Source organism: Cebus imitator, unplaced genomic scaffold (assembly GCF_001604975.1).
Source record: "Cebus imitator isolate Cc_AM_T3 unplaced genomic scaffold, Cebus_imitator-1.0 Scaffold26, whole genome shotgun sequence".
In the NCBI taxonomy this organism is placed as follows: Eukaryota; Metazoa; Chordata; class Mammalia; order Primates; family Cebidae; genus Cebus; species Cebus imitator.
In genome coordinates this window covers 10,024,848-10,048,487 of record NW_016107341.1, presented here as the reverse complement: position 1 = coordinate 10,048,487, position 23,640 = coordinate 10,024,848, and the positions used below count along the sequence as shown (strand labels likewise).

At 38.2% G+C, this 23,640-nt stretch overlaps 2 protein-coding genes across 3 annotated transcripts in view; one reads left to right on the top strand and one right to left on the bottom strand.

Moving 5' to 3' along the window:
• The window catches only part of FAM185A (family with sequence similarity 185 member A), a 55,289-nt gene that overhangs the window by 2,997 nt on the left and 28,652 nt on the right, over positions 1–23,640 (bottom strand). The window contains exons 7-8 of one of the 2 annotated variants that reach the window (XM_037736578.1): positions 19,157–19,291; positions 18,586–19,015 (exon numbers count right to left, since the gene is read on the bottom strand). In XM_037736578.1, the coding sequence (XP_037592506.1) occupies positions 19,002–19,015; positions 19,157–19,291 (149 nt within the window). In that variant the 3' untranslated portion in view covers positions 18,586–19,001. Of the gene's footprint in view, positions 1–18,585; positions 19,016–19,156; positions 19,292–23,640 lie in introns of those variants that run through there. The other variant, XM_017523056.2, reaches the window with a different exon arrangement.
• CCDC146 (coiled-coil domain containing 146) overlaps positions 17,655–23,640 on the top strand; it is a 182,855-nt gene continuing 176,869 nt past the window's right edge. The window contains exon 1 of the mRNA XM_037736572.1: positions 17,655–17,696. The gene's annotated coding sequence lies outside the window, so the exon portion shown is untranslated. The remainder of the gene's footprint in view (positions 17,697–23,640) is intronic.

Genomic DNA, 23,640 nt, shown 5'->3' with positions numbered 1-23,640 from the left:
AAAAAAAAAAAAAAAAAAGAAAAAGAAAATGAGCAACTTAATAAACAGCAAATAGCTTAAGACAATAGCCAAAAAGGTTAAAATCATAAATGTTTTGTTTTTCATTTAAAAAAAAAGGCAAAATCTGAACCTATGTCTCTGAGTTGTTTCTCAGAAACCCGGACCCCCACCAAACAGATCTGCTAGCACATAGACTTCAGATAAGGGGAAACTGAAGACTAAACTCTGACCATTCTACATTTCTCAGGGGCCTGGAGGAGGTGTCACCCATGAGCCAGAACTAACATTCTTTTCTGTGGATCCCAAATTTTTAGATAAAGCTTCACTTTGTTAACCAGTCAGAAATCAAAAAAATCTTTAAATACACCTATAACCTGCAGACCCCCTGCTTCTAGATGTCTTGCCCTTTTAGGTCAGAACAATACGTAGCCCCCGTGGATCAGTTAATTCATTCCTTTTTATGGCTAAGTGGTATTCCATCATATATATATATATTATATATATAAAATATATTAAATATATATTAATTTATTTTTAATATAGATTTAAAAACTGTGCCACATATATATGTGGCACAGTTTTTTAATCCACTCATTGATTGGCATCTTTTCGTATAATGACTTTTTTCCTCAGGGTAGATACCCAGTAGTGGGACTGCTGGATCAGATGGCAGTTCTACTTTTAGTTCTTTAAGGAATCTCCAGACTGTTTTCCATGGTGGTTACACTAGTTTACATTGGGGTTGGTTCCCCAATTTTGCAACTGCAAATTGTGCTGGGTGGATACCCAGTAGTGGGATTGCTAGATCAGATGGTAGTTCTACTTTTAGTTCTTTAAGGAATCTCCAGATTGTTTTCCATGGTGGCTGTACTAGTTTACATTCCCACCAGCAGTGTAGAAGTGTTCCCTGAGTACCATATCCACACCAACATCTATTGATTTTTGATTTTTTGATTATGGCCATTCTTGCAGGAGTAAGGTAGTGTTGCATTGTGGTTTTGATTTGCATTTCTCTGATCATCAGTGATGTTGAGCATTTTTTCATATGTCTGTTGGACATTTGCATGTGTATATTTTCTTTTGAGAATTGTCTATTCATGTCCCTAGCCCACTCTTTGATGGGATTGTTTTTTTCTTTTTTTTTTTAATTGCATTTTAGGTTTTGGGGTACATTTGAAGAACATGCAAGATAGTTGCATAGGTACACACATGGCAGTGTGATTTGCTGCCTTCCTCCCCTTCACCTATATCTGGCATTTCTCCCCATGCTCTCTCTCCCCAACTACCCACTCCCCACTGTCCCTCCCCTATTTCCCCCCAACTGACCCCAGTGGGTAGTGCTCCTCTCCCTGTGTCCATGTGTTCTCATTGTTCAACACCCGCCTATGAATGAGAACATGCAGTGTTTGATTTTCTGCTCTTGTCAGTTTGCTGAGAATGATGGTTTCCAGGTTCATCCATGTCCCCTATGAAGGACACGAACTCATCGCTTTGATGGCTGCATAATATTCCATGGTGTATATGTGCCACATTTTCCCTATCCAGTCTATCGTCGATGGGCATTTGGGTTGGTTTCAGGTCTTTGCTATTGTAAACAGTGTTGCAATGAACATTCGTGTGCATGTGTCCTTATAGTAGAACGATTTATAATCCTTTGGGTATATACCCAGTAATGGGATTGCTGGGTCAAATGGAATTTCTATTTCTAGGTCCTTAAGGAATCGCCACACTGTCTTCCACAATGGTTGAACTAATTTACACTCCCACCAATAGTGTAAAAGTGTTCCTATTTCTCCACATCCTCTCCAGCATCTGTTGTCTCTAGATTTTTTAATGATAGCCATTCTAACTGGCATGAGATGGTATCTCAATGTAGTTCTGATTTGCATTTCTCTAATGACCAGTGATGATGAGCATTTCTTCATATGTTTGTTGGCCTCATGTATGTCTTCTTTTGTAAAGTGTCTGTTCATATCCTTCACCTACTTTTGAATGGGCTTGTTTGTTTTTTTCTTGTAAATCTGTTTTAGTTCTTTATAAATTCTGGATATCAGCCCTTTGTCAGATGGGTAAACTGCAAAAATTTTTTACCATTCTGTTGGTTGCCAATTCACTCTAATGACTGTTTCTTTTGCCATGCAGAAGCTGTGGAGTTTGATTAGGTCACATTTGTCTATTTTGGCTTTTGTTGCCAATGCTTTTGGTATTTTGGTCATGAAGTCCTTGCCTACGCCTATGTCCTGAATGGTTTTGCCTAGATTTTCTTCTAGGATTTTTATGGTGTTAGGTCTTATGTTTAAGTCTTTAATCCATCTGGAGTTAATTTTAGTGTAAGGTGTCAGGAAGGAATTCAGTTTCTGCTTTCTGCATATGGCTAGCCAGTTTTCCCAACACCATTTATTAAACAGGGAATCCTTTCCCCATTGCTTGTTTTTGTCAGGTTTGTCAAAGATCAGATGGTTGTAGATATGTTGTGTTGCCTCCGAGGCCTCTGTTCTGTTCCATTGGTCTATATCTCTGTTTTGGTACCAGTACCATGCTGTTTTGATTACTGTAGCCTTGTAGTATAGTTTGAAGTCCAGTGGTGTGATGCCTCCCGCTTTGTCCTTTTTGCTTAGAATTGACTTGCCTATGTGGGCTCTCTTTTGGTTCCATATGAAGTTTAAGGTTTTTTTTTTTTTCCAGTTCTTTGAAGAAGGGATTGTTTCTTTCTTACTGATTTGAATTCATTGTAGATTCTGGATATTAGTCCTCTGTCAGATATATGGATTGTGAAGATTTATTCCCACTCTGTGGGTTGTCTGTTTACTGACTGTTCCTTTTGCTATGCAGAAGTTCTTTAGTTTAATTAAGTCCCAGCTATTTATCTTTGTTTTTATTGCATTTGCTTTTGGGTTCTTGGTCATGAAATCCTTGCCTAAGCCAATGTCTAGAAGGGTTTTTCTAATCTTACTTTTGAGAATTTTTATAGTTTCAGGTCTTAGATTTGAGTCCTTAATCCATCTTGAGTTGACTTTTTTATGTGTTCTCTATTGTGTTCCATTGGTCTATGTGCCTATTATTATACCAGTACCATGCTGTTTTCGTGACTATGGCCTTATAGTATAGTTTGAAATCAGGTAATGTGATGCCTCCAGATTTGTTCTTTTTGCTTAGTTTTGCTTTGGCTATCCGGGCTCTTTTTTGTTCTGCAGAATTTTATAACTGTTTTTTCTAATTCTCTGAAGAACGATGGTGGTATTTTGATGGTGATTGCATTTAATTTGTAGATTGCTTTTGGCAGTAAGGTCATTTTCATAATATTGATTTTACCCATCCATGAGCATGGGATGTGTTTCCATTTCTTTGTGTGGTCTATGATTTCTTTCAGCAGTGTTTTGTAGTTTTCCTTGTAGAGGTCTTTCACCTCCTTGGTTAGGTATATTCCTAAGTACTTTATTTTTTTTTTTTTTTTTTTTTTTTTTTTTTTTTTGCAGCTATTGTAAAAGGGGTTGAGTTCTTGATTTGATTCTCCACTTGGTTGCTGTCCGTGTATAGAAGAGCTATTGATTTGTGTACATTAATTTTGTATCTGGAAATTTTGCTGAATTTTTTTTTATCAGTTCTAGGAGCTTTCTGGAGAAGTCTTAAGGATTTTTGAGGTAAACAATCATATCATCAGCAAACAGTGACAGTTTGACTTCCTCTTTACCAATTTGGATACCCTTTATTTCTTTCTCCGCCTGCTCTAACTAGGACTTCCAGTACTATGTTGGAGTGGTAAGAGTGCACATCCCTGTCTTGTTCAGTTCTGAGGGAATGCTTTCAACTTTTCCCCACTCATTATTATGGTAGCTGTGGGTTTGTCATAGATGGTTTTTATTACATTGAGGTATGTCCCTTGTATGCCAATTTTATTGAGAGTTTTAATCATGAAGGGATGCTGGATGTTGTTGAATGCTTTTTCTGCATCTATTGAGATGATCATGTGATTTTTGTTTTTAATTATGTTTATATGGTGTATCACATTTATTGACTTGCATGTGTTAAACTATCCCTGGGATAAAACCCACTTGATCATGGTGGATTATCTTTTTGATATATTGTTGGATTCTGTTAGCTAGTATTTTGTTAAGAATTTTAACATCTATGTTCATGAGGAATATCAGTCTGTAGTTTTCTTTTTTGGTTGTGTCCTTTCCTGGTTTTAGTATTAGGGTGATGCTGGCTTCATAGAATGAATTGGGGAGGGTTCCTGCTTTCTCTATCTCGTGGAATAGTGTCAATAGGATTGGTACCAATTCTTTGAATGTCTGGTAGAATTCTGCTGTGAATCCATCTGGTTCTGGACTTTTTTGTTGTTGTTGTTGGTAATTTTTAAATTACCACTTCAATCTCACTGCTTGTTATCAATCTGTTCAGGGTATCTAATTCTTCCCGATTTAAGCTAGGAGGGTTGTATCTTGTCAGGAATTTATCCATCTCTTCTAGTCTTTCTAGTTTATGAGCATAAAGGTGTTCATAGTAGCCTTGAATGATCTTTTCTATTTCTGTGGTGTCAGTTGTAATAGCTCCCATTTTGTTTCTTATTGAGGTTATTTGGATTTTCTTTTTTTTCTTAGTTAATCTTAATGGTCTATCAATTTTATTTATCTTTTCAAAGAACCCATATTTTGTTTCATTTATCTTTTGTATTTTTGTTTGTTTCAATATCATTTAGTTCTGTTCTGATCTTGGTTATTTCCTTTCTTCTGTTGAGTTTGGTTTGGTTTGTTCTTGTTTTTCTAGTTCCTTAGAATGTCAGTTTGTGCCCTTTTAGTCTTTTTGATATAGGTGTTTAAGGCTATGAAGTTTCCTCTTAGCATGGCCTTTGCTGTATACCAGAGGTTTTGTCACTATTGTTGTTCAGTTCAAAGAATTTTTAAATTTCCATCTTGATTTCATTTTTGACCCAGTGATCATGCATGTTATTTAATTTCCATGTTATTTGCATGGTTTTGAAGGTTCCTTTTGGAGTTGATTTCCAATTTTATTCCATTGTGGTCTAAGAGAGTGCTTGATATAATTTCAATTTTATTAAATTTATTGAGACTCATTTTGTGGTCTATCATATGGTCTATCTTGGAGAAAGTTCCAACTGCTGTTGAATAGAATGTGTATTTGCTGTTGTTGGATGGAATGTTCTGTATATATCTGTTAAGTCCATTTGTTCCAAGGTATAGTTTAAATCCATTTTTATTGTTGTTGACTTTCTTGATGACCTGTCTAGTGCCATCAGTGGAGTAATGAAGTCCCTCACTATAATTGTGTTAGTGTCTATCTCATTTCCTAGGTCTATTAGTAATTGTTTTATAAATTTGGGTGCTCTAGTGTTAGGTGCATAAATGTTTAGGATTGTGATATCTTCCTGTTGGACAATGCCATTTAACATTTTATAACGTCCTTCTTTGTCTTTTTTACTGCTGTTGCTTTAAAGTTCATTTTTTCTGATATAAGAATACCTATTCCTGCTTGCTTTTGGTGTCCATTTGCATGAAATGGCTTTTTCCACCCCTTTACCTTAGGTTTACATGAGTCCTTAGGTGTTAGGTGAATCTCTTGAAGGCAACAGATAGTTGGTTGGTGAATTCTTATCCATTCTGCAGTTCTGTGTCTTTTAAGTGGAGCATTTAGGCCATTTACATTCAATGCTGGTACTAAGATATGAGGTACCATTCCATTAATCATGTTATTTTTTGCTTGTGCACTTTGTTTTTTTGTTTTTTAAATTGTATTTTTGTTTTATAGGTCCTGTGAGATATAGGTTTTAAAGAGGTTCTGTTTTGATGTGTTTCCAGGATTTGTTTTAGGATTTAGAACTCCTTTTAGCAGTTCTTCTAGTGGTGGGTTGGTAGTGGCAAATTCTCTCAGCATTTGTTTGTCTGAAAAAGCCTGTATCTTTCATACATGATGCTTAGCTCACTGTATACAAAATTCTTGGCTGATAATTGTTTTGTTTGAGGAGGTAGAAGATAGGGTCTCATTCCCTTCTAGCTTCTGGGTTTTCTGCTGAAAATCAGCTGTTAATCTGATAGGTTTTCCTTTATAGGTTACCTGGTGTTTTTGTCTCATAGTTCTTAGGATTCTTTCCTTCGTCTGATCTTTGGATCACCTGATGTCAATGTGCTTAGGTGATCTTTTTGTGACGAATTTCCCAGGTGTTCTTTGTGCTTCTTGTATTTGGATCTCTAGACCTCTAGCAAGGTGAGGGAAGTTTTCGTCAGTTATTCCCCTCAAATATGTTTTCCAAGCTTTTAGATTTCTCTTCTTCCTCAGAAATGCCAACTGTTCTTAGATTTCGTCATTTAACATAATCCCCGACCTTTTGGAGGCTTTGTTCATATTTTCTTATTCTTTTTTCTTTGTTGGATTGGGTTAATTTGAAGACCTTGTCTTTGAGCTCTAAATTCCTCTCTTCTACTTGTTCAATTTTATTGCTGAGACTCCAGAGCATTTTGCATTTCAGTAAGTGTGTCTGTTTCCTGAAGTTTTTTATTGTTTTTTATTTATGCTATCTATTTTCATTGAATATTTCTCCCTTCACTTCTTGTTTCATTTTTTTGGATTTCCTTGCATTTGTCTTCATCTTTCTCTGGTCCCTCCCTGATTAGCTTAATAATTAACCTCCTGAATTCTTTTTCAGGTAAATCAGGGATTTCTTCTTGGTTTGGATCCATTGCTGGTGGGCTTGTGTGATTTTGGGGGGTGTTAAAGAGCCTTGTGTTGTCAAAAACCAGTATAACTTTTGGTTCCTTCTCATTTGGGTAGGCTCTGTCAGAGGGAAGGTCTAGGACTGAAGGCTGTTCAGAGTCTTTTGTCCCACGGGGTGTTCTCTCGATGTAGTACTCTCCCCCTTTTTCTATGGATGTGGCTTCCTGACAGCCAAGCTGTAGTGATTGTTATCTCTCTTCTGCATCTAGCCACCCAGCAAGTCTACCAGGTTCCAGGCTGGTACTGGGGTTATCTGCACAGATTCTTGTGATGTGAACCGTCTATGGGTCTCTCAAGCCATGGAAATACCAGGACACCATTGTCTCCCGGGTCCTGTAGGAGCAATCTTCTTCCTTCAGAGAGCCTGTGGGTCCTCTTGGGTTTCCTGATTTATTCCTGTGGTTGTTCCAGAGCTAAAATTCATGATGCAAGCCTCTACACACTGCTCTGTCCGTCCAAGTTGGAGCTGCTATCTAGTCCTGCCACTCCTAGCTGTCAGGCTCTCTTCACCTTTAAAAATCCTTACCTATAAGCCATCTGAGAGTTCACGTGTTAAGTATGATCTGCTTAATTCTCCTTGCTTGGTACCTACAAATACATGCTTTCCCTTCTCTTGCTATAAGCCTTGGTTTAGATATGGTATAGACAACTAGGCTTATAGTGTCAGGTGAGTAGACCTCAGTTTGGTTCAATAACAAAATCTGAACTGAGGAGAGTTGTGATTACACTATTGCAATTCATCATAAATATTTTCCTTGTTGAATCCAAGCACACAAAATAGAATGATCCTCTTCCTCAGTATAGTTTTTTCCCTTTGTTATTCTCAGCTGGAGAAAAGGTGCTCGGTGCTTTGTACCATCTCATCTTTTTGTCAGATGCTTTTCTGATGCAAATTATTCTCAGAATTCTTGTCTCTCCCTTTCACTGTAAGCCATAATCTTATCTATGTCCTGGAGCTCACTGCATCTTCCCCAGAACACAGTTGAGTATTCAAGGACCTCCTGTAAGGTTTTTCCTCTTCTTCTCTCGCTATATTTTCAATATCATGGCCCCGTTTTAACTAGCTTTCATAAACTGGTTAAAATCTTAGACCAATTGGTAAACCACTATGTTAACTCTAACTCTTCATCAATAAGGGGTTCAGTTTTTTAAAACTGTTCTTTTTCTGTGCCTATGCTGCATTTGGTAGGTCATGATTTCAAGGTATCTTGCACCCAATTGTTTTTCTGTAATACAGAGTTTCTTTTTTTAGTAATTAAAATAAATGTGGGGCCAGGCACGATGGATCATGCCTGTAATCCTAGCACTTTGGGAGGCCAAGGTGGGCGGATCATCCGACGTAAGGAGTTTGAGACCAGCCTGGCCAACATGGTGAAACCCTGTATCTACCAAAAATGCAAAAAATTAGCTGGGTATGGTGGCAGGCACCTGTAATCCCAGCTACTCGGGAGGCTAAGGCAAAACTGCTTGAACCTGGGAGGTGGAGGTTGCAGTGAGCCAAGATTGTGTCATTACATTCAAACCTGGGCGACAATAGTGAAACTCTGTCTCACAAAAAAAAAATAAAATAAAAATTAAAAAAATAAAATGAATGCGGAGGAAAGAACCGGAAATCCTGACATTTTTGTTGTTTTTCCAACTTTTTCTTTTTTTAAATAACCATTTAGCACCCATAATAAATCCTCAACAATAGTAAGGCTTTTCTAAATATCCGAGATGTTTTCCTTAATATATTATCACCTCCACAATAATATATTTCTTACTTATGGAGTGAAAAGCCTTCAACCCATTTCCTTGGCACCAGTAGAGGCCAAGCACACTGTTACTGTTCTCAAGAAAAAGGGCACACGGCTGGGTGCAGTGGCTCACACCTCTAATCCCAGCAGTTTGGGAAGCCAGGGTGGTCGGATCACGAGATCAGGAGATTTAGACCACCCAGGCTAACACAGCGAAACCCCATCTCTACTAAAAATACAAAAAATTAGCTGAGCATGATACGCCTGTATTCCCAGCTACTCAGGAGGCTGAGGCAGGAGAATCACTTGACCTGGGAGATGGAGGTTGGAGTGGGCCAAGATCACGCCACTGCACTCTAGCCTGGGTGACAAAGTGAGACTCCATCTCAAAAAAAAAAAAAAAAGAAAAAGGACACATAAGCAATTTCAGCTTAGAGGCAATACTAAAAAGGGAGGACAGTTTATAAAATTCCATTTAGGTTGCTTGAAAATAGCTTTTTCTATCTTGCCAATAAGTAATTTACTGAAAGTTCTTTGTACTTTGACCTGAATCTGAGGAGACTCTATTCTATTAATAATTCGTAAAGTTTATAAATTCCTTACTACAAAAGTCTTTCAACATAAATTGGAATTTGGGGTTCCATAACCCTTTACTCCTCTTGCCTATTAAAATCAGACAATGTTTCCTCATCCAAGAAATGGGGAAATGACAGTAACAACCATTTATCAAACAAACCCCTTTCCTGCCTGGGTACTAGACTGCCTTTTCAGTACTAACAAATTAGCCAAAAGATTAGAAATTTGGTTTAGGAGTCATGCAGCTGGAAGCTTCTAAACCTCCCCAAATTGCTCCTGGGGATAACATGACTATTGTAAAACCTAAGATCAGGGCTTGAGATATTTTGCAGACCCTGCTGCACTCAGTGGATCAGCTGGCATGACCTAGATTGATAAACTGGTCTTGTGGCCCCTCTCAGGAGCCAACTCAGCAAAAAAGGACAGTTCTAACTACCTATGATTTCATCTCAGACTGACCAATCAAAACTCCCAACTCACTGGCCCCCTATCAAATTATCCTTAAAAACTCAGATCATCATATTCTCAGGGAGATTGATTTGAGTAATAATAAAACTGGTCTGCATAGCCAGCTCTGCATGAATTTCTCTTTCTTGATTGCAGTGCCCTGTCTTGATAAATCAGCTCTTTCTAGGCAGTGGGCAGGTTAACCTGTAGGGTGGTTACAACATTGTGAATTTTACTTTGTTGGGTACTGGACACTTTTTTATTCCTGTAAAGCTTGAACTTTGTTCAAGGATGCAGTTAAGTTTTAACCCTTTCATCTCTTGCTTTTATAATTTGTTAGTCAGTTCTAGAGTGGTGGTGCTCAGCCTAAGACTGTTTCCCACTACTAAGTGCTCTACCCAATGCCCCATGAGTTATGATATTTTTTTCCAGTCTGGTGGGAAGAACAGGCATTATTCTTGGATCTGTGTGAGCACCATGTTCTGTTTCCTCTGGTACTTTGTCCTGTGAACTCTTTATAGATCTTTATAGACTCTCATCTTGATCTCCCCAAGTCAGGGAGTATTCTAGACTCCAAAGCAGTTCGCCTTTCCTGTACTGGAACCTGGAGACTCTCTCAAGGCAGTAAGCAGGACTAATCTTGTTTCCTGTATCTGTTTAACTTTTAAATTTTTTTGTCATTGTTTCAGTTGGGAAGGTAACTGACCGTTTAGCTCCATCCTGCCCAGAAGACTTCATTATTTTTCTTTCTCCCTCTCCCCCGACTTTCTGTCTGTCTTCTTCTTTCCACCCTCTTTTTTAACTTCTTATTTTGAAATAATTACTCATAAGAAGTTACAAAAACAGTAGGGAGAGGTTCTATGTACCATCACTCAGTTCCCCAAATAGTAGTAACATCTTCTATAACTATACTGCACTATCAAAACCAGGAAATTAGCTGGCAAATTAACTGGACTATAGACCTGCCTCAAATTTCATCAATTTTTACATGCATTCATTTTTTTGGTATGTCTTTGTGTATATTCATGACATTTTATCTATCATTTATAAAGATTCATATAACCATCATTTTAATCAAGATATGGAACTGTTCTCTCACTACAAAGGAAGTTCCTTGTCATGTCCCTTTAAAGTCATATTCTCCTTCTCCTTCCCTAATGTATGGCAACCACTTGTCTGTTCTCTACCTCTATAATTTTGTCATTTCAAGAATGTTAATATAAATGGAATCATACAGTATAGAAAATTTTGAGATTGGTATTTTTTACTGAGAATAATGCCCTTACTGTCCCTTCAAGTTGTTTACATCAACAGATTGTTCCCTTTATTGATGCATTGCCTTATGTGGACATAAGTCACATGAATATTCAGTCAGGGAAGGATATTTAAGTCATTTCCAGTTTTGGGCTATTACAATTAAAGCATGAACATTTGTTTTTTTTTTTTTTTTTTTTTTGAGACGGAGTTTCGCTCTTGTTACCCAGGCTGGAGTGCAATGGCGCGATCTCGGCTCACCGCAACCTCCGCCTCCTGGGTTCAGGCAGTTCTCCTGCCTCAGCCTCCTGAGTAGCTGGGACTACAGACATACGCCACCATGCCCAGCTAATTTTTTGTATTTTTAGTAGAGACGGGGTTTCACCATGTTGACCAGGATGGTCTCGATCTCTTGACCTCGTGATCCACCCGCCTCGGCCTCCCAAAGTGCTGGGATTACAGGCTTGAGCCACCGCGCCCGGCCAAGCATGAACATTTGTATACAGGTTTTTGTGTGAACATAAGTTTCATTTCCCCAGGACAAATGCCCAGGAATATAAATGCTAGGTGATTAATGTAAGTTTCTTTCTTTTCTTTTCTTTTTTGTTTTTTAAGAAACTGCCAGACTGAATCATAGAGTGGCTGTATCATTTTATATTCCACCAGTAATGTAGGAGAGATCCAGTTTCTCTGCACCCTTGCCAGCATTTGAATAATCAGTATTTTTAATTTTAGCCATTCTAGTAAGTATATAGTATTTTATTCTGGTTTTAATTTGTATTTCCCTAATGGCTAGTAATGGTAAATATCTTTTTGTGTATTTATTTGCCATCATGTATCTTCTATGGTTACAATGTTTCTTAAATGTTACAAGATTAAACTTTTATGTGCATGAATCATGTTTTCTTCACTACTGGGGATAGTTCACTTAGGATAGGGATTTGGCTATGGTTTAATATTTCTTGAATGACCAAAATAAATACAAAAACAATAGTAAAACAAAACCCCACAGGCATCACAAACAGAACTCATAATGCTCGAAGATTGGGGCCTGTGCTTTGAACTCTAGTCTAGATATCAGCAAACTATAGCTCACAGGCTAAATCTGGCCAGGGGCCTATTTTTGTTTGCCCTGAAAGCTAAGAAGGGCTTTTACATTCTTTTTCTTTCTTTTTTAAGATGGAGTCTCTCTTTGTCACCCAGGCTGGAGTGCAGTGGTGCAATCTCTGCTCACTGCAACCTTAGCCTTCCGGGTACAAGCAGTTCTTCCTGTTCAGCCTCCTGAGTAGCTGAGATTACAGGCGCCTGCCACCATGGCCAGCTAACGTTCGTATATTAGTAGAGACGAAGTTTCGCCATGCTGGCTAGACTGGTCTATAACTCCTGACCTCAGGAGATCTGCCTACCTCAACCTCCCAAAGTGCTGGGATTACAGGTGTGAGTCACCATGCCTGGCCGGGGTTTTACATTTTTAAAGGGTTATTAAAAAAACGAAGCCAAAAAAGAATAATATACAACAGAGTCCATATGTAATCTGCTAAGTCTAACATATTTACTATATGGTGTTTATAGATAAAGTTTGCAGATGAACAGAAAGAAAACCAGATCTTCTTTTTGGGGGCAAACAACATTGACATCTGATTACCCATGATACTCCCAAGATCTTACACTTTAACAAAAAGGTGGGGAAATAAAAACCCCATAAAAGCACCATGACTTGAAAACAGTTCCCACAATAACTTCGTATCAAGGTTTTTTTTGAGCAGATAGCTGTAAGCCTTATAGCATTCTTCATTCTGTTATTGAATTTCTTCCATGTGATCCTAAAGTATATATACATTGCTGACAAATTCATGTGCTATAAGCTTTGAAAAAACAAAAACTTCAGTGGCTTCTAAAATCAGAGATATTTCCATGAGTTAGTCATATCAAAAGACTGGATTTTTCCACATTTGGAGAGAAAACAGTGTCTCCAGATTTTTAAAGTGGCATCTTATGAGCTTAGTCCCATTTCAACCTCTTTTCCAACTCATGAACCAGTATTCCATTATAAATGACAATTCCATTGTATGTTATTACTCTCTGGCCTTTAGACAAGCTAAGAACTCTTTTCTGACTTGGTGGTTTATTTTGATCCCAAATGAATTTATTTTTTATATGCTTTCTATTTCCAGTTTTACTAAAATGAAGTAAACCCAGTAGTGCTAGCTTCCCTACTATCCAGACAGTGACAAATACCAATCCTTTCACTGGCAACACACTTTGCCTCTAATATTCTTTAAACATTTAAATATCTAAATCGTGGTGTTAGAAAGACAAAAGGACTTTGCACCACATGCATACCTGGGCTTGGAGACGTGTTGTATACCACAGGCAAGTTTCATATCTAAGTTGATGAACCAAGTCTAAAACCTAATAGAGAAGCCAACTTATTAGAAGTATCTTACCTAAGCCACTCACAATATGTTAAATTTACCACACATGGGTAGAGGACAAAACTTAGAATCAAGGCTCTCATAAAGATTAGAGAATGGGCCGGGCGCGGTGGCTCAAGCCTGTAATCCCAGCACTTTGGGAGGCCGAGGCGGGTGGATCACAAGGTCAAGAGATCAAGACCATCCTTGTCAACATGGTGAAACCCCGTCTCTACTAAAAAAAAAAAACTACAAAAAATTAGCTGGGCATGGTGGCGCGTGCCTGTAATCCCAGCTACTCAGGAGGCTGAGGCAGGAGAATTGCCTGAACCCAGGAGGTGGAGGTTGCGGTGAGCCGATATCGTGCCATTGCACTCCAGCCTGGGTAACAAGAGCGAAACTCCGTCTCAAAAAAAAAAAAAAAAAAAATCGTGCCATTGCACTCCAGCCTGGGTAACAAGAGCGAAACTCCGTCTCAAAAAAAAAAAAAAAAAGATTAGAGAATGAAGCCCCAGTACACACTTGTGCATAGCTTTTTAGTAGGTAAATGTTTCAGCCTGAGAGTCTCAGGTTTCCTTTTGACCTCAGAATAGCATATAATATGTGTAATTCATGGTAGGAATTATACAGTTGAGTTATTTATCAGTGACAGCAATAGCAAAGGAAACCATGGAGCAGGAAATAAAATAAAATTATAGGGCTGACACATCAAAACCCTGTGGGAAGCTGGAACCTAAGGGACTAAATTTTACTGGCATGGCTTCTTGCAGAGATTATCCAGAAGTCATGCTGCAGATAAAATCCAGACTCTTAGCAATGAGGGTATTTCTGTTTCTGTGCCTCATGGGCTTTATGAGGAAGGCCCAGATGAGCTGAGCTCAGCTGCCTGTAATAACAGCTCACATATAAAGCTGCTCATTATTTCCAAAATTTGGTTTCAGATTGGAAATCTCCACAGAAAAAAACAATATGTCCTGATTTTCTAGGCCTCTTAAATTATTTCACCCAGTTGATACATAAGGCCTGTGGCTGTCTGGGCACCAAACAGTTTTAGAATCAAAATGAAATATGAAAGTTTCTCTTAAACCCAATCACCTGTTCATACTCAACAGCTCCCTCCAGGGACTGATGCTGTCTTCGCCTGAGTGCCTGCTGCATTATTACTTTAATGGATTTAATCTGATATCAGAGACAACCTACAGATCCATCTGGAGCCCAACCTCATAGGATAGTATGTGCTACTCTACAAAACGACACTTGATAAGTACCTAGATTCTGCCACTGCGAACAGGAAATAAACTCATCATTCTGCAACGTGGCCCTTCCTGCTTCAGGAAGTGGGGCCAGAGTATAAGACATAATAACAACTAACACATAAAAATAACTCAATAGGCTGAGGCGCCTCATGATAACCAATGAGGTAAGCATGCATCTTCTTCATAGCATTCCTTCATCTTTATCTTCAAGCAAAAGTTACTGAAGGCCTATTTATTTGCTGAGTTTAAGATAGCTCACTATGGAGTCCAGGACCCTGTACTCCTCCTCCTGAATTACTGCAGTAACCTCCTAAAAAGTGAAAGTGGTTTTTTTTCTCCTTCATCCACCATTGTTCTTTCTCATCTGTCCCCACTCAGAGTAATCTTTCTAACACACAAATCTCGTTATGTGAACCCCAAGTTAAAACTTTCCAAGGGCTTTCTGGTGCTCTTAACATACAATCCAGACTGTCCCATGTGATCTGACCTCTCCCAAACTCTCCAGCCTCCTTATATGCCACTTTCCCTGTTACTCTCTATACTCTGGCCATATTTGACTTCTCTCGCTTCCTCACCTCTGTATTCTCACAGTACAAGGTACATATGTTTATTCTAACATTGATCCCACTGTATTGTATTCTTTGGTTTGCCTTTCCTCACTAGAATGTAAGCTCCTCAGAAGGCAGTGAGACCATGCTTTATATTACCCTTGCACTCCTAATTTCTGGCAGTGCTTCACTTAATAAACATTTGTTGAGTAACTGAGTGAATAAAGAAAAACAGAGGAGACAAGAGAAAGAGGAGGTAGGCTAGGGAAAGATAATTTTGTTTTTAAACATAGTAAGTTTGAGATGGCACTGGTTTAGTGGAATAGAAAGGGGCAAGAACAGTAGACAGATCAGGTCTGCAGGTATGGATTTGGAAGTAATATACACAGAAATAATGACTGAAGTCATGGGAATAGTTTTAAAACTAAATCTAAATTTTAGAAAGGCATATGGTTCTGTGCATAAATGAATAAAAATATGACAAAATAGCTTTAGCTTATAATTCAAACATGCAACATATGTAAATAATTTTGGTTATGCTATGATTCAGAGCACAGTTAAACAAATTTGTATTACTACCTTAGATTATTGGGACCAAAAATAGCTAACTCTGTTGGCTCCTTATTAAACTCAAGACATTAGATCACAAGTTGATTCTTACTATATTTGATATCCAGTCACACATTGCATAATAATGGTTAAGTCAATGAACTACAGAAATTATGGTTGTCCCATAAGATTATATGAGAGCTAAAAAATTCCTATCACCTAGTGACTTCGTAGCCATCCTAATGGTTGTTTAAATGCAACACATTACTCACATTTGTGGTGATGCTGGCGTAAACAAACCCACTGCACTGTGACATAAAAGTATAGCACATATATTATATATACTGCATAATACTTGTTAATGAGAACAAATGACCATGTTACTGGTTTATGTATTTACTATACTTTTTGTTGTTAGAGTATACACCTTCTGGTTATTAAAAAAGTTGGGCCAGGCACGGTGGCTCACACCTGTAATCCCAGCACTTTGGGAGGCTGAGGTGGGCAGATCACCTGAGGCCAGGAGTTTGAGACCACCTGACCAACATGGAGAAACCCCGTCTCTACTAAAAATACAAACTTAGCTGGGCATGGTAGCCATACCTGTAATCCCAGCTACTCGAGAGGCTGAGGCAGGAGAATCACTTGAACCTGGGAGGCAGAGGTTGCCGTGAGCCTAGATCAAGTCATTGCACTCCAGCCTGGGCAACAAGAATGAAACCCCATCTCAAAAAACAAGTTAAGATACAACAGCTTCAAGCAGGTCCTTCAGGAAGTATTCCAGAAGAAGGCATTATCATGGCAGAAGATGACAGCTCCATGTGTATTATTGCCCCTGAAGTCCTTTCAGTGGGTTAAGATGTGGAGGTGAAAGTGATATTGGTGTTCCTGACCCTGTAAAGGCCTAGGCTAATGCGTATGTTTGTGTCTTAGTTTTTAAGAAAGTTTAAAAAGTTAAAAAAAAGAAAAAGAAAATTAACAATTTTAAAAACAGAAAAAGCTTACAGAATAAGGATAGACAAAATACACTTGTACAGCTATAAACTGTGTTTGTGTTTCAAGCTAAGTATTATTACAAAAGAATCAAAACTTTTTATTTTATTTTTGAGAGGGAGTCTCACTCTGTTGCCCAGGCTGGAGTGCAGTGGCATGATCTTGGCTCACTGCAAGCTCCACCTCTTGGATTGAAGGGATTCTCCTGCCTCAGCCTCCCAAGTAGCTGAGATTACAGGTGCCTGCCACCATACCCAGCTAATTTTTGTATTCTTAGCAGAGACGGGGTTTTACCATGTTGGTCAGGCTGGTCTCGAATTCCTGAACTCAAATGATCTGTCTGCCTCAGCCTCCCAAAGTGCTGGGATTACAGTCATGAGCTCCTGCGCCCAGCCTCAAAAAGTTTTTAAAAATTGAAGTTTAGGCTGGGCATAGCTCATGCCTATAATCCCAGCACTTTGGGAGGCCAAGGTGGGTGGATCACCTGAGGTCAGTAGTTCAAGACCAGCCTGGCCAGCAAGGTGAAACCCTGCCTCTACTAAGAATACAAAAATTACCTAGGTATGGTGGCACACGCCTGTGGTCCTAGCTACTCTGGAGGCTGAGGCAGGAGAATTGCTTGAACCCAGGAGGCAGAGGTTGCAGTGAGCTGAGATCACGCCACTGCACTCCAGCCTGGGCAACAGAGCAAGACTATATCTCAAATAAATAAATAAATATTGAAGTTTATAAAGTAAAAATGTTCTTTGGGAAGTTGAGACAGGAGGGTCACTTGAGGCCAGGAGTTGAAGACGAGCCTGGGAAACATAGCAAGGCCTCGTCTCTAATTAAAATTTTTTTAAAAATTAGCAGGGTGTGGTAGTACACACCTGTAATCCCAGTCACTACAGAGCCTGAGGCAGAAGGATCACTTGATCCCAGAGTTCAAGTTTACAGTGAGCTATAATTGCACTCCAGCCTAGGCAACAGAGAAAGAAGCTGTCTGTAGAATAAAGTAAAAAAGTCACAGTAAGCTAAGGTTAATTTATTATTAAAGAAAGTTAAAAATAAATTTAGTATAGCCTAACTGTACAGTATTGATAAAGTCTATAGTAGTAAGTAGTATATAGTAATATTCTAGTCCTTCACAGGTGCTCACCACTCACCATACCGACTCATCCGAAGCAGCTTCCAGTCCTGCATGCTCTATTCACGGTAAGTGCCCTATACAGGTGTACCATGTTTTATCTTTCATACGATGTTTTTACTGTACCTTTTCAATGTTTAGATATACAAATGCCATTGCGTTACAATTGCCTACAGTTTTCAGTACAGTAGTCTGCTGTACAAGCCTACGAGCAATATGCTACCATATAGCCTCAGTGTGTAGCAGGCTGTATCATCTAGGTTTGTGTGAGTTCACTCTATAATGTTCACATGACAACAAAATTGCCTAATACATTTCTCAGAATGTATCTCTGTCATTAAGCGACATATGACTGTACTTAGATTTTCATCAAATTTTTACCACGTAAGTATGAGTCTACCCATTACGTAGCATGCAGTTGGATCTGGGAGTATATAGGTATTATTTTTATTCCTGTTGTTTTTGTTAATATTGTATGAATTTTAACAGGTATCTTTCTTAATTTTCATGACATATAAAATGAATATCTAAAACTGAAATTTGATATTATGAAGACCACCCTCCCCTACTCCCCTATTCTTCCTTTTTCTAGTCAGCATCTCGTGGGTTTAGCTTGTAGCATTCATCCCTATACCAGTTTAATTGCAATGTCCTCCTTGATGCCATTCTGTTTAAAGAAAAACTTTACCAGCATTTAATTTTTTTATTCATTAAGACAACAAACCTTGGCTGGGCACAGTGGCTCACACCTGTAATCCCAGCACTTTTGGAGGCCAAGGCGGGCGGATAAACCTGAGGTCAGGAATTCGAGAGCAGCCTGGCCAACACGGTGAAACCCCGTCTCTACTAAAAATACAAAAAAATTAGCCAGATGTGGTGCTGCACACCTGTAGTCCCAGCTATTTGGGAGGCTGAGGCAGGAGAATCGCTTGAACTCAGGAGTCAGAGGTTGCAGGGAACTGAGGTCATGCTACACTCCAGCATGGGCGATAAAGCGAGACTCCATCTCAAAACAAAAACAAAAGCAAAAAATACAAACCAATAATAAACCTTAAAAAAACTATATCAGCCACCAGTGTAGCCAGATATAATGAAAAATGCACAAAAGCTATTCACATTTGTGGGACTGAGAATTTGTTGTTCTAAAAGAGCAAGTTAAAAATGTACATACCAAACAAAATTCCTATTTACCCCATCATACAAAGTTAGTTTTAAATTTTGCATTATAATATGTATTCAGTTTATTTTTAAGGTCAAGAATGAGAAAGCAGCTCTTCTAGAAAATTTAAATATCAATTTTACCCAAATACAGGACTAATGAGTGTTCATAAATGATGTAATGAGGTCTTTTCAAACAAAATGTATGCATCATGTTAATGAGAAACAACTAGAAGAAAAAAGATGTGAAACATTAGAACATAATAATGGAAAAGTATAAAAAAGCTAAAACTTCCATTAAGTATACCACATTTCTACTTATGTATGGAGAATGACAATTCATCTGACATAGCAAAAGCAGCCTACTTACCAGTCACTGTTACAACATCATCTTTATGCGCTTCAGCCATTTCCTGAACATGGACTTCTGGGTTCACGTCAACCTCTTTCCCTGATAACTGTAAATGAGCTTGAAGAGAAGATGGGACCTTGACAATAATAGAACCTGTCATAGATAAAAAGGAGAGCTTAGTTAACATAAAGAAATCAAAAGTACCAGAGTCTATTATAAATTTGACTGAAAGGGTAGCCTTGCTCCTGGGACACTGTTTTTACTCCTCAGCTTATGGTTTTTATTTAAACCTTTTCCTTATTCCCAGGTGCCCCAAGTTTCCTTACTCTGAAGGCAGTCACAGTTAACTTCTGTCAAGAATATGGGTTATTAGGACATTATTAACTTCTAGTTCCTCTTTTGCCAATAGTCCTACCCAGCTCATCCAGCACCAGAAAGTGAATAGTTTACTATGTAGCTTATAGATAGGATTTACCATTTAGCATTTAATATGAGCCAGACCCCTAATTACATCATGTCTTAATCCCCATATTAACTCTATGAGGTATTAATTAATTGATTAATTATTGTTTTGAGACAAAGTTTTGCTCTTGTCACCTAGGCTGGAGTGCAATGGTTTGATCTTGGCTCACCACAACCTCTGCCTCCTGGGTTCAAGCAATTCTCCTGCCTCAGCCTCCCGAGTAGCTGGGATTACAGGCATGTGCCACCACGCCTGGCTAATTTTGTATTTTTATTAGAGATGGGGTTTTTCCATGTTGGTCAGGCTGGTCTCAAACTCCCAACCACAGGTGATCTGCCCGCCTCAGCCTCCCAAACTGCTGGGATTGCAGGTGTGAGCCACCGCACCAGGCCCTAAGAGATATTATTATCATCCCAGTTTTACAGATAAGAACTTGCTCAAGTTCCTACTAGTGCTAGTGCTGGAAACTAGACTCAGCTCAATAATGCTTGCATGGTATTTCACACACTACTACCTCATCTGCTACAGGACTTGTGACCTTATCATTATAACACAACTAGGACACTGAGCTCTAGTGCTTTCAGTTATGCCTTGTGTGTAACAAAAAATAACAATAGAAAAGGATTGTTTGAATTCCAACCCACTAATGTTTCTTTTGAGTGGATTACAAGCTTTTGGATACCTAAGGTGAGACACTCAACCTGTATTTCCATACAACCTGGCTGAAATTCAAGCTTCTAAAGGAATAAATCAGAAAACGTACTCTGTTAGGTATAGAATCATTTTTCAAAACAATTATGTGGGTTGCAGTGTAAATTCACTTACACATTCTTATTTCAGAAGTTTTTCTTTCTGTTTTTCATCAAGTAAAGTAGGTAAAAGGTCCCTGTCATAAAACATTTACCCCATCTTTGTGGACAAAGATGGTCAGGATGATACCCATTGTGAATATTATAAAGATTCCTTGAGAATGCATTTGCTTTTGTGTCATAGTTTTCCTTCCAATCTGGCTAACATCAGCTTAAGCATCCTTAAGTAATTTCATATTTTCTTAGTCTTCCTTTGAGCTGGAAGTTTGAGATAAACATGATGAACTCTTGTATTTACTTCTCAAAAAAAATTAGGGAACAATGCACATCACTACAACTAGTTTATTAAGAAATAAATTTCAGCCAGGCACAGTGGCTCACGGCTGTAATCCCAGCATTTTGGAAGGCCAAGGTAGGTGGATTGCTTGAGCTCAGGAGTTTGAGACCAGCCTGGGCTACATGGTGAAACTCTGTCGTTATCCCCCATCCCCCCAAAAAAGCTGGGTGTGGTGGTGCAAACTGTAGTCTCATCTACCTGGAAGGCTAACCTCCCAAGCTTAGGTGATCCTGACAAGGCTACAGTGAACCATGATTTTGCTGCTGCCCTCCAGCCTGGGTGACAGAGTGGGACCCTGTCTCAAAAACAAAAACAAAAAACCAAATTGCTTTCCAGGGTTCAAATATAAACTACAGAAAGGAGATTCCCATAACAACATATGAGGGCTTTAGGAAAAAACAAAACAAAAACAACCATGGAAGATTTCAGGATAAATAGAAGACACATTTTTCTACTAAACATACTTTCAAAAGTAGAAAATCATGGATTTTAAAAAACTGTTTTCTAGGACTTGATATCTCTAAATGTATCAAGTTTCAAATGTGCTAATTTTATGAACACTTTTTCTGTTCTTAAATATATAACATGATCTTAGATTTTTGAGATCTTTAAAAATGTTAAGCAACACAAAGAGTTCTACCCCATCTCCCTCCACATCTTTAAAAGCCAAAAACCACCACTACCAAAACTCTATATTACTGTTTGTGAATGAAGAATTTTCATGACTTGAAAACCTTCCTAGTGTCCCATCTTTAACATTAACTTTTTTGGAAAGGAGAGCTCTTTTTCTGTTCTTTAACCTCTTTTCACTTCATAAACTTCTTCATGGTTGACATCAGTACTGTCTTCTTAAAAATTCAAATGTGGAGGCTGGGGGTGGTGGTTCACACCTGTAATCCCAGCACTTTGGGAGGCTGAGGTGGGCAAATCAGAAGGTCAGGAGATTGAGACCATCCTGGCCAACATGGTAAACCCTGTCTCTACTAAAAATACAAAAATTAGCCAGGCATGGTAGCGCACACCTGTAATCTCAGCTACTTGGGAGGCTGAGGCAGGAGAATGGCTTGAACCCAGGAGGCAGACATTGCAGTGAGCAGAGATTGCACCACTGCACTCCAGCCTGGCAACAGAGCAAGACTCTGTCTCTCAAAAAAAAAGAAAAAAAAATTCAAATGAGAACTAAAAGCACCATTTATTGGAGGCATATTATGTTAAAATTAGTGATTTTCCAAAGGACAAAATGTTAATTAGAAAAGTCAGTACTCAGATTCAGGTGTGACTCCCAGGCCCAAGCATAGCCTTTCTGAATGAATTAATAAGGTTACCATATTAATTTTCATAAGGTGAAAGAAAACAAGCATTATATATTTTTCCACATCACAAAATGGTGAAGACCTAAGAAACTCAAGTGTCTGGCTCTGAATACTACAGCAAGACAGTGGCAGAGTTGGAATGGATTCCAGATGTCTTTGCTAACCATTAAGAAAGAGTACTGAATAACTTTCCATTACTCTAAAAAGTTACTGTTCCCAAGTGTATTAAGAATTCAGAGATCTAAAGTAAAACAGAAATCTTTGTTTTCAGTTATCTTTAAGCTTCTGCCAGTAACGTGGTACTGGTAGAAGAAAACATAAAACTAATACTAATCAAATTTTGCAACATCAAATACTATTTCAATAGGTTGCTGGAACAATATTACAAATAATACTAAAAAATATTTTAAGTGACTAAAGACTAACAATATTCAAAAGTTTTACAGTTTTCCTGTTTGTTTTATTTTGCCTACCATGCAAAACATTAAATAACTTTTATGTAAGAGCTGCTTATTCAAAACTTTGTTCTTACTCTGTTACTAGTTATATTAACAATATATGCCTTTTCTCCTTGGATCTTTGTAGTAACAGAGTGTTTACAGGCCATTTATAATTTACCCTGAGGAGTATTACCTGAACCTCTTAGATTTAGCAAGGACATAAGTTTATCTTATTTTAAAGGGAGAAAATATGATATTGAGAAATCATACTGGTGTGTCAGCAGTAACTGAGGTTTCAGACCTCTGTGTTTTGCAGTTTTGACACTGGCAAAAGATTCTGGAGATGGATTTAAAAAAAACTATTAAATCAACATGGTAAAGAAACTACTAATAGCAGGAACAATCAGTCTTTGTGAGGAAATATTTTCCTTGTTAAACATCTGGCCAACATGCAAGAGCTTCTAGACTTTTTAATTTTTTTTTTATACAGAGCTATAGTTAATAACTTTCTGCATCCAAGCCACTTCAGCTCCTATGGCCAAGCTACTTCACCCAAGCCACTTGTCAACACATATGTGTATATCCATGTGTGCAGAAGAACAGACAAATTCATATTTAGCTTTCAGATAAATGAAAAGTATACCATTTTAAGTGGAAGAATTGGACTCAGAATAAGTTGGGTCAGAAGTTAAATTATAGATAGAGATACATCATAAGTCTTGATACATCAAGAGACTAAATACTCACTTTAGAAGACCTTCCTGTGTGATACCTTTATTTCAGGATCACACTTTGAAAACTGTTACTCTACATTGATTGCCTGAGAAGTTCCTTTTACAGGCTGGCAGAAAAGCTTGTCCTTGGTGTATAGCAGCGTTTTTCCTTCAAAGATTATTCTATTTCAGAATAGACTAAACTGAAAAATCCACAGAGCAACATTTTAAAATTCCATAATAACAGTCAAAATATTACATTTTTGTTTGTACTACGAGGGAAAGATAGTCTGCATGGCCATCTGTCCCAAAAGTTGTAAAGATCATTGGTCTAGAGAGCTAGCAGACTAGTGCCTTGAAATCAGGTTCTATCAGAAGATATTTTCTTGAAATCACTATGTTAATATAGACAATTTGACCATCTGTT